The sequence below is a fragment of the Pleurodeles waltl genome, unplaced genomic scaffold, assembly GCF_031143425.1.
Source record: "Pleurodeles waltl isolate 20211129_DDA unplaced genomic scaffold, aPleWal1.hap1.20221129 scaffold_97, whole genome shotgun sequence".
Taxonomy (NCBI): domain Eukaryota; kingdom Metazoa; phylum Chordata; class Amphibia; order Caudata; family Salamandridae; genus Pleurodeles; species Pleurodeles waltl.
In genome coordinates this window covers 1469456-1496320 of record NW_027150408.1, presented here as the reverse complement: position 1 = coordinate 1496320, position 26865 = coordinate 1469456, and the positions used below count along the sequence as shown (strand labels likewise).

At 48.2% G+C, this 26865-nt stretch overlaps 1 protein-coding gene across 1 annotated transcript in view; it reads right to left on the bottom strand.

The window, feature by feature from the left end:
* LOC138282302 (tripartite motif-containing protein 5-like) overlaps nucleotides 1–19893 on the bottom strand; it is a gene marked incomplete at its 3' end in the record, with an annotated part of 119435 nt that extends 99542 nt beyond the window's left edge. The window contains exon 1 of the mRNA XM_069219687.1: nucleotides 19425–19893. Within this exon, the coding sequence (XP_069075788.1) occupies nucleotides 19425–19841 (417 nt within the window). The remainder of the gene's footprint in view (nucleotides 1–19424) is intronic.
* Nucleotides 19894–26865: the final 6972 nt, after the last annotated feature.

Below are 26865 nucleotides of genomic sequence, written 5' to 3'. Positions count from 1 at the left end.
TTTGGTATTGTGTACATATATCTTGTGTATATTTGCTATCCTCATACTGAGGGTACTCACTGAGATACTTTTGGCATATTGTCATAAAAATAAAGTACCTTTATTTTTAGTATATCTGTGTATTGTGTTTTCTTATTGTTAGACCTGACAGCCTTAGGGTAGTCACCACTAACTTTTTGCCTGCCTCCCTCCACTTTGTGGATACTGTTTTTGCTGGTTTTTAGACTCTGAGCACTTTACCACTGCTAACCAGTGCTAAAGTGCATATGCTCTCTCTCTTTAAACATGGTAACCTTGGATCATACCTGATTGAACTATTTAATCTACTTATAAGTCCCTAGTAATGTGCACTACAGGTGCCTAGGGCCTATAGATTAAATGCTACTAGTGGATCTGCAGCACTGATTGTGCCACCCACTAAAGTAGCCTCCTTAACCTTGTCTCAGGCTTGCCATTGCAAGGCCTGTGTGTGCAGTTTCACTGGCATTTAAAAGTACTTGCCAAGTCTCGAACTCCCCTTTTTCTACATATAAGTCACCCCTAATGTGTGCCCTAGGTAACCCCTAGAGCAGGGTGCTGTGTAGACAAAAGGCAGGACATGTACTATGTAGCTATATTTCCTGGTAGTGTAAAACTCCTAAATTCGTTTTTACACTACTGTGAGGCCTGCTCCCTTCATAGGCTAACATTGGGGCTGCCCTCATACACTGTTGAAGTGGCAGCTGCTGATCTGAAAGGAGCAGGAAGGTCATATTTTGTATGGCCAGAATGGTAATACAAAATCCTGCTGACTGGTGAAGTCGGATTTAATATTACCATTCTAGAAATGCCACTTTTAGAAAGTGAGCATTTCTTTGCACTTAAATCTTTCTGTGCCTTACAATCAACGTCTGGCTGGGCTTGGTTGACAGCTCCTTGTGCATTCACTCAGACCAACCCCAAACACAGGGTACTCAGCCTCACTTGCATACATCTGCATTTTGAATGGGTCTTCCTGGGCTGGGAGGGTGGAGGGCCTGCTCTCACACAAAGGACTGCCACACCCCCTACTGGGACCCTGGCAGACAGGATTGAACTGAAAGGGGACCTGGTGCACTTCTTAGCCACTCTTTGAAGTCTCCCCCACTTCAAAGGCACATTTGGGTATAAAACAGGGCCTCTGCCCTACCTCATCAGACACTTGCTGGAGAAGAAACCTGAACCAGAAACTACATCCTGCCAAGAAGAACTGCCTGGCTGCTCAAAGGACTCACCTGTCTGCTTTCTACAAAGGACTGCTGCCTTGCTGTTGCCCTGCTGCCTTGCTGAACTCTTGTCTGGCTGTGAAAGTGCTCTCCAAGGGCTTGGATAGAGCTTGCCTCCTGTTCCCTGAAGTCTCAGGACCAAAAAGACTTGTCTTTTTCACTTGGACGCTCCGTGCGTCAAAAATTTCGACGCACAGCTTGTTCGGCGGCGAGAAAAACGCCGCACACCGACGCTGATCGATGCGACGCTCTTGGGACGACCGAAAATCCGACGCACGGCTTCGCAAGGACAACGCCGCCCGACCTCTGGAGGAGAAATCGACGCGACGCCTGCAGCAAGATCGTAATTTCGACGCGCAGCCCCGCAGACCGACCTCTAGAGGAGAAATCGACGCGACGCCTGCCGTGAGATCGTAATTTCGACGCCCAGCCCCGCAGACCGACGCGCAGCCGGAGAAGAAGCAGGAAAATCCACGCACAGACCCGGGACATCTGGTAATCCCCGCGATCCACACAAAGAGACTGTCCACGCGCCGGAAAACGACGCACGGCTTCCCCGCGTGGAAAATAACGACGCACGTCCGTGTGTGCTGAGGAGAAATCGACACACACACCCTTTTTCCACGCACCTCTTCTTTTGTGGCCCTCTGAGGAGATTTTTCCACGCTAAACCAGGTACTTGTGCTTGAAAGAGACTTTGTTTATATTCTAAAGACTTAAGACACTTTGGCCCTCATTACGAGCCTGGCGGTCTTTGACCGCCAGGCCCGCGGTAGGCGGGAGCACCGCTGACAGCCTGGCGGTGCCCCGCAGGGCATTCTGACCGCGGCGCTTTGGCCGCGGTCAAAAATGGAAAACCGGCGGTCTCCCGCCGGTTTTCCGCTGCCCGTCAGAATCCTCCAAGGCGGCGCAGCATGCTGCGCCGCCTTGGGGATTCTGACACCCCCTACCGCCATCCTGTTCCTGGCGGTTCGCCCGCCAGGAACAGGATGGCGGTAGGGGGTGTCGCGGGCCCCTGGGGGCCCCTGCAGTGCCCATGCCAATGGCATGGTCACTGCAGGGGCCCCCGTAAGAGGGCCCCACTTGGTATTTCACTGACTGCTTAGCAGACAGTGAAATACGCGACGGGTGCAACTGCACCCGTCGCACAGCTTCCACTCCGCCGGCTCGATTCCGAGCCGGCTTCATTGTGGAAGCCTGTTTCCCGCTGGGCTGGCGGGCGGCCTTAAGGCGGCCGCCCGCCAGCCCAGCGGGAAACTCAGAATTACCGCTGCGGTCTTTCGACCGCGGAACGGTATTCTGTCGGCGGGACTTTGGCGGGCGGCCTCCGCCGCCCGTCAAAGTCCGAATGAGGGGCCTTATATCACTTTTCAGTGATATCTCCACAATTTCTCATTACAACTTTGTTCTTTTTTTTGACCTACAATTATCCTGATAAATATTATATATTTTTCTAAACACTGTGTGGTGTATTTTTGTGGTGCTATATGGTGGTATTGTATGATTTATTGCACAAATACTTTACACATTGCCTTCTAAGTTAAGCCTGACTGCTCGTGCCAAGCTACCAGAGGGTGGGCACAGGATAATCTTGGATTGTGTGTGACTTACCCTGACTAGAGTGAGGGCTTTTGCTTGGACAGAGGGTAACCTGACTGCCAACCAAAAACCCCATTTCTAACATTGGTGATCAGCGGTGAGGATAGGACTTGTATTTGTGCAGTGACATACAGTAGCTAAGTATTTCACTACCTACCCACAGTTGAAGGTCAACTTGGTTTTTATCTCTTTTTGCAAATCCGTTTTTTTTCCTGACAATTTTCAAAAACTAAATCCTCACTCAACATGTCTCTGACTGGGTCTCAGACAGGGGACTTTGACCTAGTCCAGTTGGATACATATACGGTCAAACAACTAAGAGGATTCTGCAGGGCATTGAGGGGCCTCCAGAAAGGAGGACTTTCAAGTGGCGCTGAGGGCCTGGGCAGAAGCCCATTTAGAGGATGATGAGGAAGAGGAGCCAGAAAATGGCCCCTCAGAGGAATTTTCACTATCTGTGGATGGTGTTACCACTGCAATTGTGCACCCTTCCAGACCAGGGAGCAGTGTCTCCGTGCAAAGCCTGACCGCAGAGGAAAGGAGAGAAGAAAGGGAGTTCCAATTGCAAATGGCAAAACTGAAAATTGAGGCTCAACAGGAGGAGAGAAGGGCAGAAAGAGAGGCCAAACAAGCTGAGGCTGAAAGAGCAGCCAAACAGATTGAAGCTGAAAGAACAGCCAAACAGGTTCAAGCGGAAGCTGAAAGGGCAGCCAAACAAGCAGAAGCTGAAAGAGCAGCCAAACAGGTGGAAGCTGAAAGGGCTTTGGCTGAAAAGAAACTATTGTTGGCTCATGAACTGAGTCTCAAGGAGCTGGAGATCAAGGCAAGACAGTCTGAATCCAGCAATAATGGTGGCAGCATACTGACAGGATCTGCTGGAGAAAAGAAGGTTCGTATACCCAAAAATGTGGTGCCCAGTTTTGTGGTGGGAGATGACATAGATAAATGGTTAGCTGCTTATGAAGTTGCACTAAGGGCTCATGAGGTTCCTGAAGGGCAATGGGGGGTAGCTATGTGGGGTTATGTACCGCCATTGGGGAGGGATACACTCCTCACATTGGATCAATCTGATCAAAACACATACCCACTTCAGAAAGCCACTTTACTTGCCAAGTTTGGGCTGACCCCTGAGGGATACCGTCAGAGTTTCAGGGACAGCACCAAACAAACCACACAAACATGGGTAGATTTCTTTGACTTCTCCAGTAAGGCACTGAATGGATGGGTGCGGGGCAACAAAGTAGCTGATTATAAAGGTTTATATGACTTGATTCTAAGAGAGCATATGCTTAATACTACTTATACAGAGTTGCGCCAGCACTTAGTGGATAGCAAGCTGACTGACCCCAGGAAGCTTGCTGAGGAGGCGGACCTCTGGGTTAGCACCAGAGTGTCCAAGAAGGTACCTGGGGGGGACTCCAACAAAGGTGGTCAGGGTTCCCAACAGAAGAAAGAGGGGGGAGATAAACTTGCAGATAAGGAACTCTCCAAAGGCCCCCAAAAGAATTCCCAGGGAGGGGGTGGCAACCCTTCCTTTTCCAAATTTGGGAGAAAGCCAGGGACATATGACAGGTCAGGGAAATCTAACCCCAAATGCATGGAGTGTTACCAGTATGGTCACTATAAAGGCGATCCCCAGTGCCCCAAGAGGGCACAGTCCACTACCGGACAGGCACCTGGGTTGACTAGTGTAGCACTCGGAGGGGAGATTGACCCAGATAGCTTTGGGGGACAGGTAGAGATTTCCCTAGTGTCCCTGGGAGAAGGAGAAATGGTGCCCAAGGCCCACATGCCCAAAAATACTTCCAAGTACCGGCAGTGGGTCACCATTGATGGGCAGAAGGTGGAGGCTCTGCGTGACACAGGAGCCAGTATGACTACTATCAAGAGTCAGCTGGTGTCCACAGAGCAGATAGTCCCTAATACATTCCACCAGGTCATAGTCGCTGACAATCGCGAGAGTCACCTACCGGTGGCTCTGGTTCCCTCTGAGTGGGGGGGGGGTCTCTGGTACTCTGAAAGTAGCTGTGAGTCCTGCCATGCCTGTAGATTGTCTGTTAGGCAATGATCTTGAGCATACTGCTTGGAAAGAAGTGGAGCTCAAGTCTCACCTGGAGATGTTAGGGTTACCTGAGTGGGTCTGCATGACCACACGGTCCATGGCTGACCGAGAGGGAAGTCAAGGGCATCTGGAGCCTGGAACGATGGCCCAGAGAGCTGCCAAGAGGAGGGACGAGGGGCGCGGGAAACCGGCCCCAGAAGTTCCCGCAGTGGCTGACGGGGCTCCTGAGGAGGAGGCTCCCAAGCCAACTGGGGAAGACATTGCCACCCTAGGTGACTTACCTGAGCTTGCTGGCTGGCAAGTTGAGGGTGGACCCACCAGGGAGGAATTCTGCAAGGCGCAGAAAGAATGTCCCACTCTAGAAGGTTTGAGGAAATAAGCCTCAAACCAGGCAGCAGGTGACGCCTCTGGCAATCACCACCTATATTGGGAGAATGATCTCCTCTACAGTGAGCCTAAGGTTCCGGCCTTTGGGGCAGCACGTACGCTGGTGGTCCCCCAATGTTACCGAACCTTCCTACTGGGTCTGGCTCACGACATTCCCCTGGCAGGACATTTAGGGCAAGGCAAGAGCTTTAACAGACTTTTCACCCACTTTTATTGGCCCAAAATGAGGACACACTCAGATAAATTCTTCAGAGCTTGTCCTACCTGCCAGGCCAGTGGTAAAGCAGGAAAAAGGGTTAAAACCCCCCTGATTCCACTTCCTGTCGTTGGCACCCCCTTTGAAAGGGTGGGCGTCGACATTGTTGGTCCCTTGGACCCCAAAACTGCCTTAGGCAACTGGTTCATCCTGGTTTTGGTGGACCATGCCACCCGTTACCCAGAGGCAATCCCTCTGAGGACCGTAACTGCACCGGTGGTAGCCAGAACTCTGATGGGGATATTTACCCGTGTGGGATTCCCCAAGGAGATAGTGTCTGACAGAGGCACTAACTTCATGTCTGCATACATGAAGCATCTGTGGGATGCGTGTGGTGTAACCTACAAGTTCAGCACACCCTATCACCCCCAGTCTAATGGTCTTGTGGAGAGATTCAACAAGACCCTGAAAGGCATGATTGGTGGCCTCCCTGAGGCCATGAGGCATAAGTGGGACATCCTCTTACCATGCCTTCTCTTTGCTTACAGAGAGGTCCCCCAGAGGGGGGTAGGGTTCAGTCCCTTTGAGCTTCTCTATGGGTACCCTGTCAGGGGACCCTTAAGCATTGTCAAGGAGGGATTGGAGAAAGCTCCAAAGACACCCCCTCAGGACGTGGTCAGCTACATGTTGGCCCTCCGCAACCAGATGACCCGCTTCTGGAAAGAGGCCCAAAGTAACCTTGAGGCCAGTCAAGAGGTAATGAAACACTGGTATGACCAGAAGGCCACTCTGGTAGAGTTTCAACCGGGAGACAAAGTGTGGGTAATGGAGCCAGTAGAGCCCAGAGCTCTCCAGGACCGCTGGTCTGGCCCATTTGAAATAAAGGAGCGGAAAGGGGAGGCCACTTACCTAGTGGACCTCCAAACCCCTAGGAATCCCCTAAGGGTGCTCCATGTAAACCGACTAAAAGCTCATTTTGAGAGGTCGGAGATCAACATGCTTCTGGTCACAGATGAAGGAATGGAAGAGGAGAGTGAACCTCTCCCCGACCTCCTCTCTGCCCAAGAAAGTGATGGGTCCGTAAGCGGGGTCATTCTGTCTGACTCCCTGACTCTAAACCAGAAAGGAGACTGCTATGAGCTGTTGGAGCAGTTCTCCCCCCTGTTCTCCCTTACTCCTGGACTGACCCACCTCTGTGTTCATGATATTGACACCGGTGACAGTCTCCCTGTGAAGAACAAAATTTACAGGTTGTCGGATAAGGTGAAGGCCAGCATCAAGGAGGAGGTCTCCAAGATGTTGACTCTAGGGGTTATTGAGAAATCCAGTAGTCCCTGGGCCAGCCCAGTGGTGTTGGTCCCTAAGGCTACTGCCCCAGGTGCAAAGCCAGAACTCCGGTTCTGTGTGGACTACCGGGGTCTCAACTCAGTCACACGGACTGATGCTCACCCCATCCCCCGAGCTGATGAGCTCGTGGACAGGCTGGGCGCTGCCAAATTCCTGAGTACGTTTGATCTTACTTCAGGGTACTGGCAGATCGCCCTGACTGAGGGGGCTAAGGAAAGGTCTGCATTTTCAACCCCTGATGGCCATTACCAGTTCCGGGTGATGCCGTTTGGATTGAAAAATGCCCCCGCTACCTTCCAACGGTTGGTTAACGGGGTCCTGGCTGGCAAGGATGCCTTCTGTGCAGCCTACCTGGATGACATAGCTGTCTACAGTTCCAGCTGGGAGGAACACCTGCTTCACCTCAAGGAGGTGCTTCAGGCCCTGCAACAAGCAGGCCTGACCATCAAGGCTAGTAAGTGCCAGATTGGGCAGGGTTCCGTGGTGTACTTGGGACACCTAGTGGGTGGTGGCAAGGTGCAGCCACTCCAGGCCAAGATCGAAACTATCAAGGCCTGGCAACCACCTCGAACACAGACTGAGGTGAGAGCCTTTTTAGGCCTCACCGGATACTACCGCAGGTTTGTCAAGGGCTATGGTACCATTGTGACACCCTTGACAGAACTCACGTCCAAGAAACAACCTAGGTTGGTGAATTGGACAGAGGCTTGTCAGAAAGCCTTTGACGCCCTGAAGGAAGCCATGTGCACGGCCCCGTGCTCAAGGCCCCTGACTACTCCCAGGAATTTATCGTGCAGACGGACGCTTCAGAGCATGGCATAGGGGCAGTTCTAGCACAGCTAAATGAGGAGGGCCTAGACCAACCGGTAGTCTTTATCAGCAGAAGGCTATTACCCCAGGAACAGAGGTGGAGTGCTATTGAGAGAGAAGCTTTTGCTGTGGTCTGGGCACTGAAGAAGCTAAGACCCTACCTGTTTGGGACTCACTTCCGAGTTCAGACAGACCACAGGCCCCTCAGATGGCTCATGCAGATGAGGGGTGAGAATCCAAAACTCTTGAGGTGGTCCATTTCCCTACAGGGGATGGAGTTTACGGTGGAACATCGCCCAGGGGTTGACCACGCCAATGCTGATGGTCTCTCCAGGTACTTCCGCCTTAGCGATGAGAGCTCCCAGGAGGTCGGGTAGCTCTCCCCACTTTCAGCTGGGGGGGACACATGTTAGACCTGACAGCCTTAGGGTAGTCACCCCTAACTTTTTGCCTGCCTCCCTCCACTTTGTGGATACTGTTTTTGCTGGTTTTTAGACTCTGCGCACTTTACCACTGCTAACCAGTGCTAAAGTGCATATGCTCTCTCTCTTTAAACATGGTAACCTTGGATCATACCTGATTGAACTATTTAATCTACTTATAAGTCCCTAGTAATGTGCACTACAGGTGCCTAGGGCCTATAGATTAAATGCTACTAGTGGATCTGCAGCACTGATTGTGCCACCCACTCAAGTAGCCTCCTTAACCTTGTCTCAGGCTTGCCATTGCAAGACCTGTGTGTGCAGTTTCACTGCCACCCCGACTTGGCATTTAAAAGTACTTGCCAAGTCTAGAACTCCCCTTTTTCTACATATAAGTCACCCCTAATGTGTGCCCTAGGTAACCCCTAGAGCAGGGTGCTGTGTAGACAAAAGGCAGGACATGTACTATGTAGCTATATTTCCTGGTAGTGTAAAACTCCTAAATTCGTTTTTACACTACTGTGAGGCCTGCTCCCTTCATAGGCTAACATTGGGGCTGCCCTCATACACTGTTGAAGTGGCAGCTGCTGATCTGAAAGGAGCAGGAAGGTCATATTTTGTATGGCCAGAATGGTAATACAAAATCCTGCTGACTGGTGAAGTCGGATTTAATATTACCATTCTAGAAATGCCACTTTTAGAAAGTGAGCATTTCTTTGCACTTAAATCTTTCTGTGCCTTACAATCCACGTCTGGCTGGGCTTGGTTGACAGCTCCTTGTGCATTCACTCAGACACACCCCAAACACAGGGTACTCAGCCTCACTTGCATACATCTGCATTTTGAATGGGTCTTCCTGGGCTGGGAGGGTAGAGGGCCTGCTCTCACACAAAGGACTGCCACACCCCCTACTGGGACCCTGGCAGACAGGATTGAACTGAAAGGGGACTTGGTGCACTTCTTAGCCACTCTTTGAAGTCTCCCCCACTTCAAAGGCACATTTGGGTATAAAACAGGGCCTCTGCCCTACCTCATCAGACACTTGCTGGAGAAGAAACCTGAACCAGAAACTACATCCTGCCAAGAAGAACTGCCTGGCTGCTCAAAGGACTCACCTGTCTGCTTTCTACAAAGGACTGCTGCCTTGCTGTTGCCCTGCTGCCTTGCTGAACTCTTGTCTGGCTGTGAAAGTGCTCTCCAAGGTCTTGGATAGAGCTTGCCTCCTGTTCCCTGAAGTCTCAGGACCAAAAAGACTTCTCTTTTTCACTTGGACGCTCCGTGCGTCAAAAATTTCGACGCACAGCTTGTTCGGCGGCGAGAAAAACGCCGCACACCGACGCTGATCGACGCGACGCTCTTGGGACGACCGAAAATCTGACGCACGGCTTCGCAAGGACAACGCCGCCCGACCTCTGGAGGAGAAATCAACGCGATGCCTGCAGCGAGATCGTAATTTCGACGCGCAGCCCCGCAGACCGACCTCTAGAGGAGAAATCGACGCGACGCCTGCCGTGAGATCGTAATTTCGACGCCCAGCCCCGAATACCGACGCGCAGCCAGAGAACAAGCAGGAAAATCCACGCACAGACCCGGGACATCTGGTAATCTCCGCGATTCACACAAAGAGTCTGTCCACGCGCCGGAAAACGACGCACGGCTTCCCCGCATGGAAAATAACAACGCACGTCCGTGTGTGCTGAGGAGAAATCGACGCACACACCCTTTTTCCACGCACCTCTTCTTTTGTGGCCCTCTGAGGAGATTTTTCCACGCTAAACCAGGTACTTGTGCTTGAAAGAGACTTTGTTTATATTCTAAAGACTTAAGACACTTTATATCACTTTTCAGTGATATCTTCACAATTTCTCATTACAACTTTGTTCTTTTTTTTGACCTACAATTATCCTGATAAATATTATATATTTTTCTAAACACCGTGTGGTGTATTTTTGTGGTGCTATATGGTGGTATTGTATGATTTATTGCACAAATACTTTACACATTGCCTTCTAAGTTAAGCCTGACTGCTCGTGCCAAGCTACCAGAGGGTGGGCACAGGATAATCTTGGATTGTGTGTGACTTACCCTGACTAGAGTGAGGGCTTTTGCTTGGACAGAGGGTAACCTGACTGCCAACCAAAAACCCCATTTCTAACACTTATGATACTGTGCATATGACACTTGTGGTACTGTAGTGGCTTCACACGTCTCCTAGTTCAGCCTAAGCTGCTCTGCTAAGCTACCATTATCTATCAGCCTAAGCTGCTAGACACCCTATACACTAATAAGGGATAACTGGGCCTGGTTCAAGGTGTAAGTACCCCTTGGTACTCACTACAAGCCAGTAGTGATAGGGGAATTCTGCAGGAAAGACACAAACCAGCAATGCAACAACAATGGATTTCCAGTCGAGGGTACCTGTGGAACAAGGAGACCAAGTCCAAAAGTCACAAGTAAGTCAGAGATGGGCAGATGCCCAGGAAATGCCAGCTGTGGGTGCAAAGAAGCTTCTACTGGACAGAAGAAGCTGAGGATTCTGCAGGAACGACAAGGGCTAGAGACTTCCCCTTTGGAGGATGGATCCCCCACGCCGTGGAGAATCGTGCAGAAGTGTTTTCCCGCCGAAAAAACGCCAACAAGCCTTGCTAGCTACAAGTCGTGCGGTTAGCGTTTTTGGATGCTGCTGTGGCCCAGGATGGACCAGGATGTCGCCAATTGTGTCTGGGGACAGAGGGGGCGTCGAGCAAGACAAGGAACCCTCTCAGGAGCAGGCAGCACCCACAGAAGTGCCAGAACAGGCACTACGAAGAAGAGTGAAACGGTGCTCACCCGAAGTTGCACAAAGGAGTCCCACGTCGCCGGAGACCAACTTAGAAAGTCGTGCAATGCAGGTTAGAGTGCCGTGGACCCAGGCTTGGCTGTGCACAAAGGATTTCTGCCGGAAGTGCACAGAGGCCGGAGTAGCTGCAAAAGTCGTGGTTCCCAGCAATGCAGTCTGGCGTGGGGAGGCAAGGACTTACCTCCACCAAACTTGGACTGAAGAGTCACTGGACTGTGAGGGTCACTTGGACAGTGTTGCTGGATTCGAGGGACCTCGCTCGTCGTGCTGAGAGGAGACCCAAGGGACCGGTGATGCAGCTTTTTGGTGCCTGCGGTTGCAGGGGGACGATTCCGTCGACCCACAGGAGATTTCTTCGCAGCTTCTGATGCAGAGAGGAGGCAGACTACCCCCACAGGATGCACCACCAGGAAAACAGTCGAGAAGGCGGCAGGATCAGCGTTACAAGGTCGCAGTAGTCGTCTTTGCTACTTTGTTGCAGTTTTGCAGGCTTCCAGCGCGGTCAGCAGTCGATTCCTTGGCAGAAGGTGAAGAGAGAGATGCAGAGGAACTCTGATGAGGTCTTGCATTCGTTATCTAAGGAATTCCCCAAAGCAGAGACCCTAAATAGCCAGAAAAGTGGGTTTGGCTACTTAGGAGAGAGGATAGGCTAGCAACACCTGAAGGAGCCTATCAGAAGGAGTCTCTGACGTCACCTGCTGGCCTGTCCACTCAGAGCAGTCCAGTGTGCCAGCAGCACCTCTGTTTCCAAGATGGCAGAGGTCTGGAGCACACTGGAGGAGCTCTGGGCACCTCCCAGGGGAGGTGCAGGTCAGGGGAGTGGTCACTCCCCTTTCCTTTGTCCAGTTTCGCGCCTAAGCAGGGCTGAGGGGTCCCTGAACCGGTGTAGACTGGCTTATGCAAAAATGGGCAGCATCTGTGCCCATGAAAGCATTTCCAGAGGCTGGGGGAGGCTACTCCTCCCCTGCCTTCACACTATTTTCCAAAGGGAGAGGGTGTAACATCCTCTCTCTGAGGAAGTCCTTTGTTCTGCCATCCTGGGCCAGGCCTGGCTGGACCCCAGGAGGGCAGAAACCTGTCTGAGGGGTTGGCAGCAGCAGCAGCTGCAGTGAAACCCCTGAAAAGGCAGTTTGGCAGTACCAGGGTCTGTGCTACAGACCACTGGGATCATGGGATTGTGCCAACTATGCCAGGATGGCATAGAGGGGGCAATTCCATGATCATAGACATGTTACATGGCCATATTCGGAGTTACCATTGTGAAGCTACACATAGGTATTGACCTATGTGTAGTGCACGCATGTAATGGTGTCCCCGCACTCACAAAGTCAGGGGTATTTGCCCTGAACAATGTGGGGGCACCTTGGCTAGTGCCAGGGTGCCCACACACTAAGTAACTTTGCACCTAACCTTTACCAGGTAAAGGATAGACATATAGGTGACTTATAAGTTACTTAAGTGCAGTGAAAATGGCTGTGAAATAATGTGTGCATTATTTCACTCAGGCTGCAGTGGCAGGCCTGTGTAAGAATTGTCAGAGCTCCCTATGGGTGGCAAAAGAAATGCTGCAGTCCATAGGGATCTCCTGGAACCCCAATACCCTGGGTACCTCAATACCATATACTAGGGAATTATAAGGGTGTTCCAGTAAGCCAATGTAAATTGGTAAAATTGGTCACTAGCCTGTTGGTGACAATTTGTACAGAGAGAATAACCACTGAGGTTCTGGTTAGCAGAGCCTCAGTGAGACAGTTAGGCACCACACAGGGAACACATACATATAGGCCACAAACTTATGAGCACTGGGGTCCTGACTAGCAGGGTCCCAGTGACACATAACAAACATACTGAAAACATAGGGTTTTCACTATGAGCACTGGGCCCTGGCTAGCAGGATCCCAGTGAGACAGTGAAAACACCCTGACATACACTCACAAACAGGCCAAAAGTGGGGGTAACAAGGCTAGAAAGAGGCTACTTTCTCACACCCACCAAAACAGGTAGTTTTGTATTTGATAATTTTGATGTGTCCAGATAGTGTTTTGGGGCATTTTCTGTCGCGAGACCTAGGAGTACCCACACTAGTGAGGTGCCATTTTTATCGGGAGACTTGGGGGAAATGCACGTTTGGTAGGTTTCCCTAGGTGCCGGCTGAGCTTGAAGCCAAAATCCACAGCTAGGCACTTTGCTAAAAACAGCTCTGTTTGCTTTAGGAAAATGTGAAGTGTCCACGTTGTGTTTTGGGGCATATCCTGTTGCGGGTGCTAGGCCTACCCACACAAGTGAGGTACCATTTTTATCAGGACACTTGGGGGAACGCTGGGTGGAAGGAAATTTGTGTCTCCTCTCAGATTACAGAACTTTCTGTCACTGAAATGAGAGGAAAATGATTTTTTTGGGACAAATTGTGAGGTTTGCAAAGGATTCTGGGTAAAGGAACTTGGTGAGTGCCCCACAAGCCAACCCATTCTGTAATCCCATAGGTGTCTAGTTTTCAGAAATGTCCTGGTTTGCTAGGTTTTCTTAGGTGCTGAATGAGCTAGGGGCCCAAATCCACAAGTAGGCACTTTGCAAAAAACACGTCAAATTTCAATGTAAAAATGTGATGTGTCTATGTTACGTTTCCTGTCACAGGCACTAGGCCTACCCACACAAGTGAGGTACCATTTTTATCAGGAGACTTGTGGGAAAACAGAATAGAATAACAAGTGTTATTGGCCTTTGTCTTATTCAACATTTTTTCTTTCCAAATGTAAGACAGTGTGTAAAAAAGACATCTATTTGAGAAATGATCTGTAATTCACATGCTAGTATGGGACCCCGGAATTCAGAGGTGTGCAAATAACCACTGCTTCTCTACACCTTGTCATGGCCCATTTTTGAAATACAAAGGTTTTCTTGAATCCTATCTTTCAATCTTTATATTTCAGCAAATGAATTGATGTATGCCAGGTATAGAATAAAAACCCATTCCAAGGTGCAGCTCATTTATTGGCTCTGGGTACCTAGGGTTATTGATGAACTGACAAGCCCTATATATCCCCGCAACCAGAAGAGTCCAGCAGACGTAACAGTATATTGCTTTCGAAAATCTAACATCGCAGAAAAAAGTTACAGAGTAAAACGTGGAGAAAAACAGATGTTTTTTTTGGACGTCAATTTTATTATTTTTTATTTATGTTGTTATTTCTGTAGGAAAACACTGTAGGATCTACACAAATGACCTCTTGGTGAATTATACATTTTGTCTACATTAAAATGGGGTATGTCCCAGTAAAATGCCAAAATTGGGTTGAAAAACTGCGTTTTCTGATTCAAGTCTGCCCGTTCCTGAAAGCTGGGAAGCTGGTGATTTTAGCACCAGAAACCCTTTGTTGATGCCATTTTCAAGGAAAAAACCCGAGCCCTCTTCTGCAGCCCTTTTTTCCCTTATTTGAAAAAACGAAATTTTTGCTGCATTTTGGCAAATTTCTTTGTCTCCTTCAGGGGAACCCACAAAGTCTGGGTACCTGTAGAATCCCTGGGATGTGGGGAAAAAAGGACTCCAATTTGGCTTGTGTAGCTCATGTGGACAAAAAGTTATGAGGGCCTAAAAGCAAAGATCCCCAAATAGACCAAAAAATCCCTGGCACCTGAGAAGGAAAAGTCCTGGCAGCGAAGGGGTTAAACATTGGCAGCGAAGGGGTTAAACACCTCGTTTGAATCTGTGCTGCTGTGACTGCTCGCGCATGCGCAACATCGCGTTGGGGGAGCGGGGACGGACACGCGAGCTGAAACATGCAGGAAGCAGCTGAATGAACAAGCCCCCTCTGACGTAGGGGGTGCGGATTCGGACGCGGGGGGGGGGCGTCAAGAGGCAGTACATAGCTTCACCGGCCATAATTTTCAGGACAACTTCATGAGAGAAAAGTATTTTCTGTCAAACATGGTTTATCCCAGCACCAAGGTACAATGAATGTATTGTTTAGTAGAGGACAGTGGTCAGCGACGGGGGAAATGGCTGTATTGTTTAATATAGCCTTAGAACCCGCCGTAGCGGGCTCTACCGGCTATTAAAGGCCCGCTCCCGCGTTAAATGCCCGAGCCGAAGGCGAGTGCATTTAACAAGGGAGAGGGACTTTAATAGCCGGTAGAGCCCGCTACGGCGGGTTCTAAGGCTATTAGAGCATGAACAGAGAAGGTGAGAGCATGAAGGCGTCAAAGACTGAGCCAAATTGTTCAGTCCCAGAGCCGTTCATTCTTTTTAAAATTATTTAAACGTGAGTTCTGTATTTATTTCAACTTCGAGGTGTGTGTTTATTTTCCTGAAACGTAACACCACCGTCTGCAGTTTTACGTTTCAGGAAAATAAACACACACCTCGAAGTTGAAATAAATACAGAACTCACGTTTAAATAATTTTTAAAAGAATGAACGGCTCTGGGTCTATGAAGTGTGGGTTAATGGGTTCTGCACACAGAGGTCAATTGCCTTATGTTTTGAAAAGGCACGAAGCTTTTGAAAACAATATCGTTGCAGCTCAGGCTGCACACGTTGCGCAACCAGTCCTTGTTTAACTAAATATAGTTGTACATGTGTCTGGCTCACTAAATTACTTTTTTGTAAAGCGCATACAGCGTTTTCAAAAACCTTGGAAGATATATTACAAAAATAAACGTTTTTGTACACATACCTTCATCACGTAAAGAACAATGGCGGCTGCCGTTAAGTGTAACGGCTTTTTTCACACTCTGTAACTGGAATTGGACGAGGGGCTGCAGAGTTCATTTTTCACTCTATTTAAATAATTTCCAGGGTTCACCCACCTTGCTGGGAAACAAGCATCTTCTTTTTTTTTCAATAAAGAGATTGGGTCCTTTTGCTGGGCATGCGCTTCTGAGAACGGAAGTGGAGATTCTGAAAATAAGGAAGAGCCCACCCACCATGTTCGTTCTCTACGCAATCTAGAAAGCAGTACTGTTTTTTACCAGAAATGAGGTATGTAAGGCACACTTGTCAGTTTCATTTTGAAAATATGACTAAATAATTGGAAGAATCGAAAGAAGCGTAAAAATGTCTGACTTTTTAACACATTTTAAATTTCAGCAACCAACTGGGAACAAAAGGCTTTTATTATATTACTAACACTTCATTCTACAATAAAAGTACTAAAATCATGAAATAAAAAGTTTTACATTCACAAGTTAAACATGCTCACTAATGTGTTTGAGGAAAAACAAGCATTGCAATGTATTAAAACAATCAGGACACATCTGTACTATTAAGATTTCATTTCAGTAAAAATTGCACATTGCCGTTAAATGTGATGTTACAGTGTGAGAAAATATCGGAAACAATTCTTTGCGTATTGTGATCTGTGCTGCTCCCTGGTACTCTAAATGAAGAACTGTCTTCTATTTCTACACCGGGTTGTGCTCCATTTACGTATTTTTCAGATCCATCTTTCTTGATACTGTCACCAGCATTTGCTAGTACAGTGGACCAAACAGTTCTATCTTCAGATGAAGCTTTCCAGTAATTTTGCACACTCATTTCGCTTTTGTGGCCAGTGACTGCCATTATCTGATGTGCTTCAAAACCATTATCTGCAAGCAATTGCACAGCTGTAGCGCGCAGACAATGGTTTGTGTAAATACGGCTTAATCCTGCTTTCCTGCTGATTTCTTTCATTAGTCCTCCAATTGTATTTTTCGCAAGAGGCTTCTTGAAATACCACACAGAGGCACTTGCAGCATCCGCCACAGTACGTTTCTTTGGTTGTACATAGAAGCAACTGCATTCTCTGGGCAATTTGGAAATGTACAATTTCAAAGATTTCACGGGACACATTGCACTGTCTGGTTGGGCATAAATGCGCCCTCTGTTTTGATATCTAAGTTTCTCATTTACTTCATTATGGTTTTTTGTTGGTTCATTGAAGGTTAACGTTGCATACTCTCGGTTGTGTTCATCTAGTAGGAATGTGAAAGCATTTTTAGGCAACTCTCGCAATCCTTCCCTGCCGCGTCTTGCAAGGTGAAGTTGGGTATCAAAAAAAACTTTGGACTGAAGTGAAATAGGTTCATCACAGTTCAAAATACCACAGTGTTTTATCAGTGACAAGTCCTGTGCTGATATGAATTCTTTTCTAACACTGACATCTTTGCCTTCTCTACGTTGTTTTTTTAAAATTGCTACTAACACATTGTTAGCGGGTGCAAACACAGCATCATGCATGATATTAACAGCTCTGCTAAAAGGAGGATTATTAATTTGTCTATTTAATCCAGCTCTTATTGATATTAGGCTTTGATTACTATAGCATTCCCTTTTAGCATTTCTTACCTCCGCATAAAAATGTCTCTGAAGGCTGCAGAGTTCAGGCAGTGGTTGCATCTCAAAATCAGGTGTGTGCCTATTTTCTACCAACCAGTCTCTGAATATTTGAGTTGCCCATTTTGTTGCTGTTCTAGTCTTGCTTTCAGCCCTCTGCTCTTCAAGTACATCCAGTTCATGTGCAGCAAAGTTTTGGTGGCGTTTTCCAGGCTTCTCTTTTAGTACTCCAGCTGATTTATTTACCCATTCTTCAATGGAAATATGTCCAAATAAATTGAAAGAAATGTGTTGAGGCTTTTCCAAAAACAGAACATTCCTTGGAGGATTTGCCATAGCTACTGCTGAGCTCTTCACCTGGTTCTGAATGTCGGGTTAACTGCACTTTAAACCGTAGAATGGATTGCTAGTGTAGGCTCGTGGAGTTTAGAACACTCGGCTGAGAGGGCCTTTACCAGTGAATACAGATCTCTGGAGCTGCATTGTCTTCAATGGAGTTCTGAACATTCCAATGCTCTAATATTCTGTAATGATCAGTGAGGGTAGACATGGCTGTATTGTTTACATTGGATTGTGGTCAGCGGGGGTAGAAATGGCTGTATGGTTTAGTGCAGGAGTCTCCAATGTAGCTCGAGAGCCACTGGTAGCTCGCCAGCATCCTCTAAGTAGCTCTCAGAGAGTCTCTGCATATTAAAGAGGGCAGCATTGCTCATCTCAAGACCCTGAAGGTGAAGCCAGCTGCAACAACGGCCGGGCGCCAGGATAACACTCCGACAGACACTGTGTTGTCTCACAGGGTCGGCCACATGACCACCTACTCTACTCTCAATCTAAGCCACAAAGAGGTTGTTCATGGTATATGCCCGGCCCTGTCAGTCGCACCACACGTGTGAACAATGCACCATGAAAGGAGAGTGGAAGCAGTAACTAGTGCTCACTCACCGAAGTGTGGGACTGCAGCGCAAGACTGAGGAGAGCAGGGTGAGGATCCAGAACATTAAAAGCCTCATCTGCATTAATTGATGTCCTGACTCATTCTTGGATAGTGTGTTTATTTGTGGACTAGTTGTGCCATCATGGCAGCGGTCATTGATAAAGTGAGGGCGTGACTGGCCTACCTTTAGTCATGCCGGACAGATGGCGCTGCCCCCCGCATAATAATGGACATGACTGGGACCCTGGCCATTATGGCATCCAGCCTTGGCACAGTGGTGGCCCTGGTATGATGGTGGCATTATTTGCACAGCACATGCATCATTGATGTGTTGGTGAGCATCCTTGGCCAATGATTGTAATGCCTGGGTATTCGAAGCAGGGTATATCCATGTGGGGTATTTTTATACCGAAGTACTCAATGAAAAGGACAGGCTGATGTTTGGACACTGTGTATGTCCTGAAAAATGCAAGCTGATATTTTAAAGGCAAAATGATGTTTGTTTTTTCAGAAAAACTCAGTTTGTTTGCGAAAACAGAAAGTGGTGTTTGAGTGGAAAATGTGTGTATTTTGAGAGACTGATATGCTGAGGAAGACAAAATATTGTAATTGCATTGCAGGATTAAAGTTGATAATTGAAGCTGAGGTGGGAGACCTGCTGCTGTGGATGTGTCCTTTGTGCCACAGGCGTGTGGAGATGTGAATGTTACTTCATTAGTCAGGTGAAGGCATTTCATGTAGATAAGCTTTGTTCCTGGCATTTCTGCTGGTACCTCGCCTGGCATGCTTGGAGGTCCCCTCTGATAATCCAGCACAGGGTGGTGATAGTGCAATGTTAGCAAATGATGTCCCTGGTTTACAGTGATGATGCAGGAACAGATGTGTGCTAATGTTTGTTTCCTTCGAGATTCTGGCCAATATTCTACCCCTGGTCACCCCCTCGAAGCAGTTTAGTGTAATGGGGGCTGTAGAAGTGTGTTTACTCCCTCATAACCCTGGATTCCATATTCTTACTCCGTTCCTTTGTAGCTGCCACTTCTGCTTAGCTCCTCGACGCACTGTAGTGTGATAAGGCGCTATACAGTGTCAGTCCTCTTACCTTGTACACCTGCTCTGCTTCCTTCGTGGGGGTCACACGGTGCTCTCTGTGTGCCCGGGACTCTCTACAGACCTCACACAGGAGCCCACCGTCTGTTTCACAGAAGAGCTGCGGCCTCTCCCCGTGCTCCTCGCACAGACTTCCAGGCGCTATACAAGTGCCAGTTCTCTTACCTTGTACTCCTGCTGTGCTTCCTTCGTGGGGGTCACACGGTGCTCTCTGTGTGTCCGGGACTCTACACAGACCACACACAGGAGTTCACCGTCGGTTTCACAGAAGAGCAGCAGCCTCTCCCCGTGCTCCTCACACGGACTTTCTGTGGCAGGCCCTCTGGGCGCTATATCCAGTCTTGTCACCATTTCTACTATATTTGCCAATCTCTTACTCGGCTTCAGTTTTTTCTCCAGGTCCATCCTCTCTCTGCACTCCGGGCACCATTTCTCTAAGTCCCTGCTGGCCTTGAACCTGGTGATGCAGGAGAGACAGAAGATGTGTCCGCAGTCCAGGGTCACGGGGTCAGTGTACAGCTCTGTGCAGATGGAGCAGGTGACTTCTTGTAACAGCTCAGCCCTGGGGTCTGAAGCCGCCATGTCTTTCCTGAGCTGTGACGAGCTCCTTTCACTTACATTTACTTTCAACACTGCTAGGCGCTATGAACCGCGCATGCGTGGAATGTAGTAGAACTGGATGAACCGCAGGCAGCTCTTGTAGGTGCAGACTACTAGCAGAGAGAGAAAAACAGGATTGTTCGGGGCCCAGCCCCTCTGGCAGGGGACAAAGAGGCTTGGCCCTGTACGTGGTGCAGTTAGGATGACCACTGGCATCGAGGCAAATTCTGGACAAGACTGCAAAAATTTCAGGACAAAGGGCCAAAATTCAGACAAAAACTCAAGAACAAACGTAGGTTTTACAGACACACCCAAGGAGAGGCCAAGCCTCACTGTTGTCTGTGCACTTATTTACTCTTTTTTAACATAGCACTATTTATTCACTGTGCTCTTTTTGTGATTGCCTCCTGGTATGCTAGATTCAGGTGTCACATTACATCCTTGCTCAGTAGTAAATTAATGCCCCTCAGCACTGTGTCAAGGACATCACCCCTACCCAGATCTACCCATTCTTTCTTGGTGAGAAAGCAACAGCAACATTTTGATTATGTTTCTAAACATTTTAAAAACCCCTGGGAACAGTTTAGGAAACATTAAGGCAAGTAACCTAATGCTAGTTTCAACAATTTGAACAAAAACATCTGGCTCAACCCAACCGCCCATGGATTTCCAACCTAAACCTTTGTTAATGAGACCGAGCAGATGGTGTGGGCAACAGTCTCACACCTAATGTCAGGATGTGAGGTGCCCACAACCTGTCTGTAGTCTCACAGCGCTAGAGTGCACATGTGGGACTCTACATTTATCTCAGAACTGGGAGCCCGGACTACCAATCAAAGATAATAAAAGAGGATGGTGAAATGGAGATCAGATGGGAGATCCCCTGCATGATTCAAATGATTGTTGCTAAGAACTGGATAAGTAGGGAAGAGAAGAACAAGGTGGGACAAATCCTAAAACCAGACAAGACTGGTATGGCACTACTGGGGGTCTTCTAAGGAGCCCTCAGAGTGGATGGAATCATACAACCATGCCTGCAAAAGCCTTGCGGTATGATTCCAACATGTTTGGAGTTACCATTATGTCGCTGGACATAGGTAGTCACCTATGTCTAGTACATGTGTAAAATGGCGTCACCTCTCTCACGAAGTCTGGGAAAATAGTCCTGGAGTTCATGGGGGTGCACTCACACACAGGTACTTTGCACCCTGCCCTCAGGGCTGAAGGGCCTGCCATAAGGGTGACTTATAAGTGACCTGGTGCAGTCTAAATGGCAATCATGTAGAAGCCTTTGCATGGGCTCCCTATGTATGGCAAAAGATATGCTGCAGACCATAGGGATCCCCTGCTACCCCAATGCCCTGGGTACCTAAGTACCATATACTAGGGACTTATAAGGGGGCAACAGGTATGCCAATTGTGGGTGAAATACTGAGTTACCAGTATGCAATGACAACATTTAGAGGCGAGAGAGCATAATCACTGGGGTCCTGATTAGCAGGATCCCAGTGAACACAGTCAAGCACACTGACACCAGGCATTCCTCCATCTATGAATTCAGCATATGACCTACTGCTACGTGCAATGTTTCTCATGGGAACCCAAAAGAAAGCTCATGTTAAAAAAATAATTACAACACTTTTACCTAGCTGCAAATAATACGAGTTCTGTAGGCCTTGTTAACATAAGTAATTCAAATGCATTACAGTTCACTCGTTGCAGTTCAATAAAACATGTAAAATACGCACTTATAAACTCATCAATGTTATTCATCCATTAATAAAGCAATCCATTTTACTTTAAATGAAAACTTTGTTAATACATGATAATAAATGTGTCAGAGTAGTGCATTTCTTTATTTCTGCTCAACTCTTTAAACTAATAAATCACACATTAAACATTTAATAAACACATTTGTTTTCAATACGTGATTGAACTGGAGTCTAAATTATACTTCACACTATTTTTCATTGACTAACATGTTAATCAATAGGGTAGGCACAATTGTGACCACCATCAGTTAAAATATTAGCACATTTTATATGCGTGTCAGAGCAGCTTCTATGTTAGACTGTTAAACGCGAGACATAAATCATCTGCTGAAGTATGGGTCACTAACACGTCAGGTACAGAGCAGGCCGTGCACACAGAGGACTATCTGCAACTGGCCTCCATGAGTCTGCAGACACTTAGGATATGATTTAGAGTTTGGGAACAGGATATCCCGCCCGCTGTGTTACAAAGTGCCATTGAATACAATGTTGACATATAATATTGCTATTTTCATTTGACTAAGTTAGGCCCTTCGTGCTCACTGCAGTCTGCTGCAAGGAGTTTAAAGATATTTCTGAGGATGTGCTACTCTGCACCTTTGTACTGAGAGACATATGTCAGAGGACTGTCTGCGACCAGCCTGCAAGAGTCTGCAGAGACTGAGGGCCTGTTTTAGAGTTCAGTGGAGGAGATATCCCATCCACCACATTACAAGTGCCTTCAGTGGGTGTATGAACTCACTGTTTTTTTAAAATTCTTCTTATTTAAAATGTTCATGATAAAGACATCTACAACAATATCATGTCAACAGTGTAACTTTGCAGCAATTACCCACATATGTAGTGCACAGTTCCCGTGAGAAACCCACACAAGGCAGCACAGGGAGGTGTCTTTGGCTCGTGCTACATTCCTACTGTCAGTACTATATAGCAGCCTGGTCCAGGACCACAGGCCCAGCAGACCTTCACAGCGCCCGTGTGTAGGAAACTACCATCTGGCCTGGCATGTTACCCCCATATTTCACTGTATATATGTTGTTTTAGTGTATGTGTCACTGGGACCCTGCCAGCCAGGGCCCCATTGCTCATAAGTATGTGCCCTGTATGTGTTCCCTGTGTGATGACTAACTGTCTCACTGAGGCTCTGCTAATCAGAACCTCAGTGGTTATGCTCTCTCTGCTTTCTAAATTGTCACTAACAGGCTAGTGACCAATGTCACCAATTCACATTGGCATACTGGAACACCCTTATAATTCCCTAGTATATGATACTGAGGTACCCAGGGTATTGGGGTTCCAGGAGATCCCTACGGGCTGCAGCATTTCTTTTGCCACCCATAGGGAGCTATGACAATTCTTACACAGGCCTGCCATTGCAGCCTGAGTGAAATAACGTCCACGTTATTTCACAGCAATTTACCACTGCACTTAAGTAACTTATAAGTCACCTATATGTCTAACCTTCACCTGGTGAAGGTTGGTGCAAACTTACTTAGTGTGTGGGCACCCTGGCACTAGCCAAGGTGCCCCCACATCGTTCAGGGCAAATTCCCCGGACTTTGTGAGTGCGGGGACACCAGTACAAGTGTGCACTGTACAAAGGTCATTACCTATGTACAGCGTCACAATGGTAACTCCGAACATGGCCATGTAACATGTCTAAGATCATGGAATTGTCACCCCAATGCCATTCTGCCACTGGGGGGACAATTCCATGATCCCCCGGGTCTCTAGCACAGAACCCGGGTACTGCCAAACTGCCTTTCCGGGATCTCTACTGCAGCTGCTGCTGCTGCCAACCCCTCCGACAGGTTTCTGCCCTCCTGGGGTCCAGGCAGCCTTGGCCCAGGAAGGCAGAAAAACGGATTTCCTCTGAGAGAGGGTGTAACACTCTCTCCCTTTGGAAATAGGTGTGAAGGCTGGGGACTAGTAACCTCCCCCAGCCTCTGGAAATGCTTTGATGGGAACAGATGGTGCCCATCTCTGCATAAGCCAGTCACACCAGTTTAGGGATCCCCCAGTCCTGCTCTGGCGTGAAACTGGACAAAGGAAAGGGGAGTGACCACCCCCCTGACCTGCACCTCCCAGGGGAGGTGCCCAGAGCTCCTCCAGTGTGTCCCAGACCTCTGCCATCTTGGAAACAGAGGTGTTTGTGGCACACTGGACTGCTCTGAGTGGCCAGTGGCAGCAGGTGACGTCAGAGGCTCCTTCTGATAGGCTCTTACCTCTCTTGGTAGCCAATCCTCCTTCCTAGGTAGCCAAACCTCCTTTTCTGGCTATTTAGAGTCTCTGCTTTGGGGATCTCACCAGATAACGAATGCAAGAGCTCACCAGAGTTCCTCTGCATCTACCTCTTCACCTTCTGCCAAAGGATCGACCGCTGACTGCTCAGGATGCCTGCAAAACCGCAACAAAGTAGCCAGACGACTACTAGCAACCTTGTATCACTTCATCCTGCCGGCTTTCTCGACTGTTTCAAGGTGGTGCATGCTCTGGGGGTAGCCTGCCTCCTTATTGCACCAGGAGCTCTGAAGAAATCTCCTGTGGGTCGACGGAATCTTCCCCCTGCAACCGCAGGCAACAAAAGACTGCATCACCGGTCCTCTGGGTCCCCTCTCAGCACGAGGAGCGTGGTCCCTGGAACTCAGCAACTCTGTCCAAGGGACTCCCACAGTCCAGTGACTCTTCAGTCCAAGTTTGGTGGAGGTAAGTCCTTGCCTCCCCACGCTAGACTGCATTGCTGGGTACCGCATGATTTGTAGTTGCTCCGGCTCCTGTGCACTCTTCCAGTATTTCCTTCGTGCACAGCCAAGCCTGGGTCCCCGACACTCTAACCTGCAGTGCACAACCTTCTGAGTTGTCCTCCGGTGTCGTGGGACTCCCTTTTGTGACTTCACACGGACTCCGGTTCACTCTTCTTCCAAGTGCCTGTTCAGATACTTCTGCGGGTGCTGCCTGCTTCTGTGAGGGCTCCCTTACTTGCTGGGCGCCCCCTCTGTCTCCTCATCCAAGTGGCGACATCCTGGTCCCTCCTGGGCCACAGCAGCTTCCAAAAACCCTAACCGCGACCCTTACAGCTAGCAAGGCTTGTTTGCGGTCTTTCTGCGTGGGAACACCTCTTCAAGCTTCTTCACGACCTGGCACATGCATCCTCCAAAGGGGAAGTTCCTAGTCCTCTTCGTTCTTGCAAAACACCAAGCTTCTTCCATCCAGTGGAAGCTTCCTTGCACCCTCAGCTGGCATTTCCTGGGCTCCTGCCCACTCTCGACACTGTCGCGACTCTTGGACTTGGTCCCCATGTCTTACAGGTACTCAGGTCCAGAAATCCACTGTTGTTGCATTGCTGGTGTTTGTTCTTCCTGCAGCATCCCCCTATCACAACTTCTGTGCTCTCTGGGGGTAGTAGGTGCACTTTACACATACCTTTCAGGGTCTTGGGTGGGCTATTTCTCTAACCCTCACTGTGTTCTTACAGTCCCAGCGACCCTCTACAAGCTCACATAGGTTTGGGGTCCATTTGTGGTTTGCATTCCACTTTTGGAGTATATGGTTTGTGTTGCCCCTATACCTATGTGCTCCTATTGCAATCTTTTGTAACTTTACACTGCTTGCATTACTTTTCTTGCGATAACCTGCATAATTTTGGTTTGTGTACATATATCTTGTGTATATATCTTATCCTCATACTGAGGGTACTCACTGAGATACTTTTGGCATATTGTCATAAAGCTAAAGTACCTTTATTTTTAGTACTTCTGTGTATTGTGTTTTCTTATGATATTGTGCATATGACACCAGTGGTATAGTAGGAGCTATGCATGTCTCCTAGTTCAGCCTAAGCTGTTTTGCCATAGCTACCTTCTATCAGCCTAAGCTGCTAGAAACACCTCTTCTACACTAATAAGGGATAACTGGACCTGGCACTAGGTGTAAGTACCTCTGGTACCCACTACAAGTCAGGCCAGCCTCCTACACCGTGTTCACCAGGAGCTACCATGCTCCCACAGAATCTCAGCGCTACTCCAAGAACCCACTCCTCCCTAAGGAGTACCCTTGTCAGCAGCAGAGGATACTGGGCATGCCAACCAGCCATTTGTGAAGTGGAGGCTCAGGCCTTGTCCAGTGGATCGCTATATGTCACTTTGCTAACACCAGTCCCAGCAAAGCAAATCCATGCCTCAGCTTCCTCCCTGATTTGGGGATCAGTAGATCGAGAAGACAGTGTTGAGTCGTTAGCTCCATAAGGATGCCTCTGACCTTCTGAAGTGTCCGCACCACCCCAGCCTAGTAGGCTCCATCCTGTGGCATTCCCATGTCATGTGTAAAAAATGCCCTGAGCTTTCTCTGCATCCTGTGCAGCCTCCGCCCCAGCTGGAAATATTCCATTCAGGTGCTGTGGCATAAGATACACTTAGTGCAGGGAATAGAACTGCATGAGCTTAAAGCGCACATTACTAGCAGTTTCTTTCACTTGGGCACATGCCCACTTCCACTCGCCATCTGTAAGTTGCTCATCCATGTCCACATTTCAGCTACCTTGTTTGAAATGGACCTTTCTGCAGAGTTTTCCCCCAAACGTTTTTCCTTTCTTCTCCAATTTTTCTGACTCTCTTTCTGTTGGCTTTAGGACTCTGGGCACTTTACCAATGCTAATCAGTGCTAAAGTGCATGTGCTCTCTCCCCTAAAACTTGGTATAATTGGCTTACACCTGTTTGGCTTATTTAATTTACCTGTAAATCCCTTGTGCAGTGGTATACCATAGACCCAGGGCCTGTAAATTAAATGCTACTAGAAGGCCTGCAGCGCTGACTGCCTCACCCACAGAAGTAGCCTTTCAAACTTGTCTCAGCCCTGCCACTGCAGTGCGTGCATGCGCACACAGTTTACTGCCACATTGACTTGGCAAGTCAAACAACTTGCCAATGTCTCAACTCTCTTTTTACTACACTTAGGTTACCTCCTAAGGTAGGTCCAAGATAGCCCAAAGGTTTTTATGTTTTACATGTCCTACTAGTGACAAACAACCTATTTTGTTTTTCACTACTGTGAATGCTGGTCCTCTCGCGTAGGTTTGCATTAGGAATTCCCTCATATATGTCTAAGTGGTAATTTCTGATCTGTGAGCAGTAGTGTGGGCATGGATTTTATGTTACTATTTTAATAATGTCACTTTTAGAAAGTGTGTGTTTCTCTGTCTTTATAACTCTAGTACTTTGCAGCCTGACTCCAATCC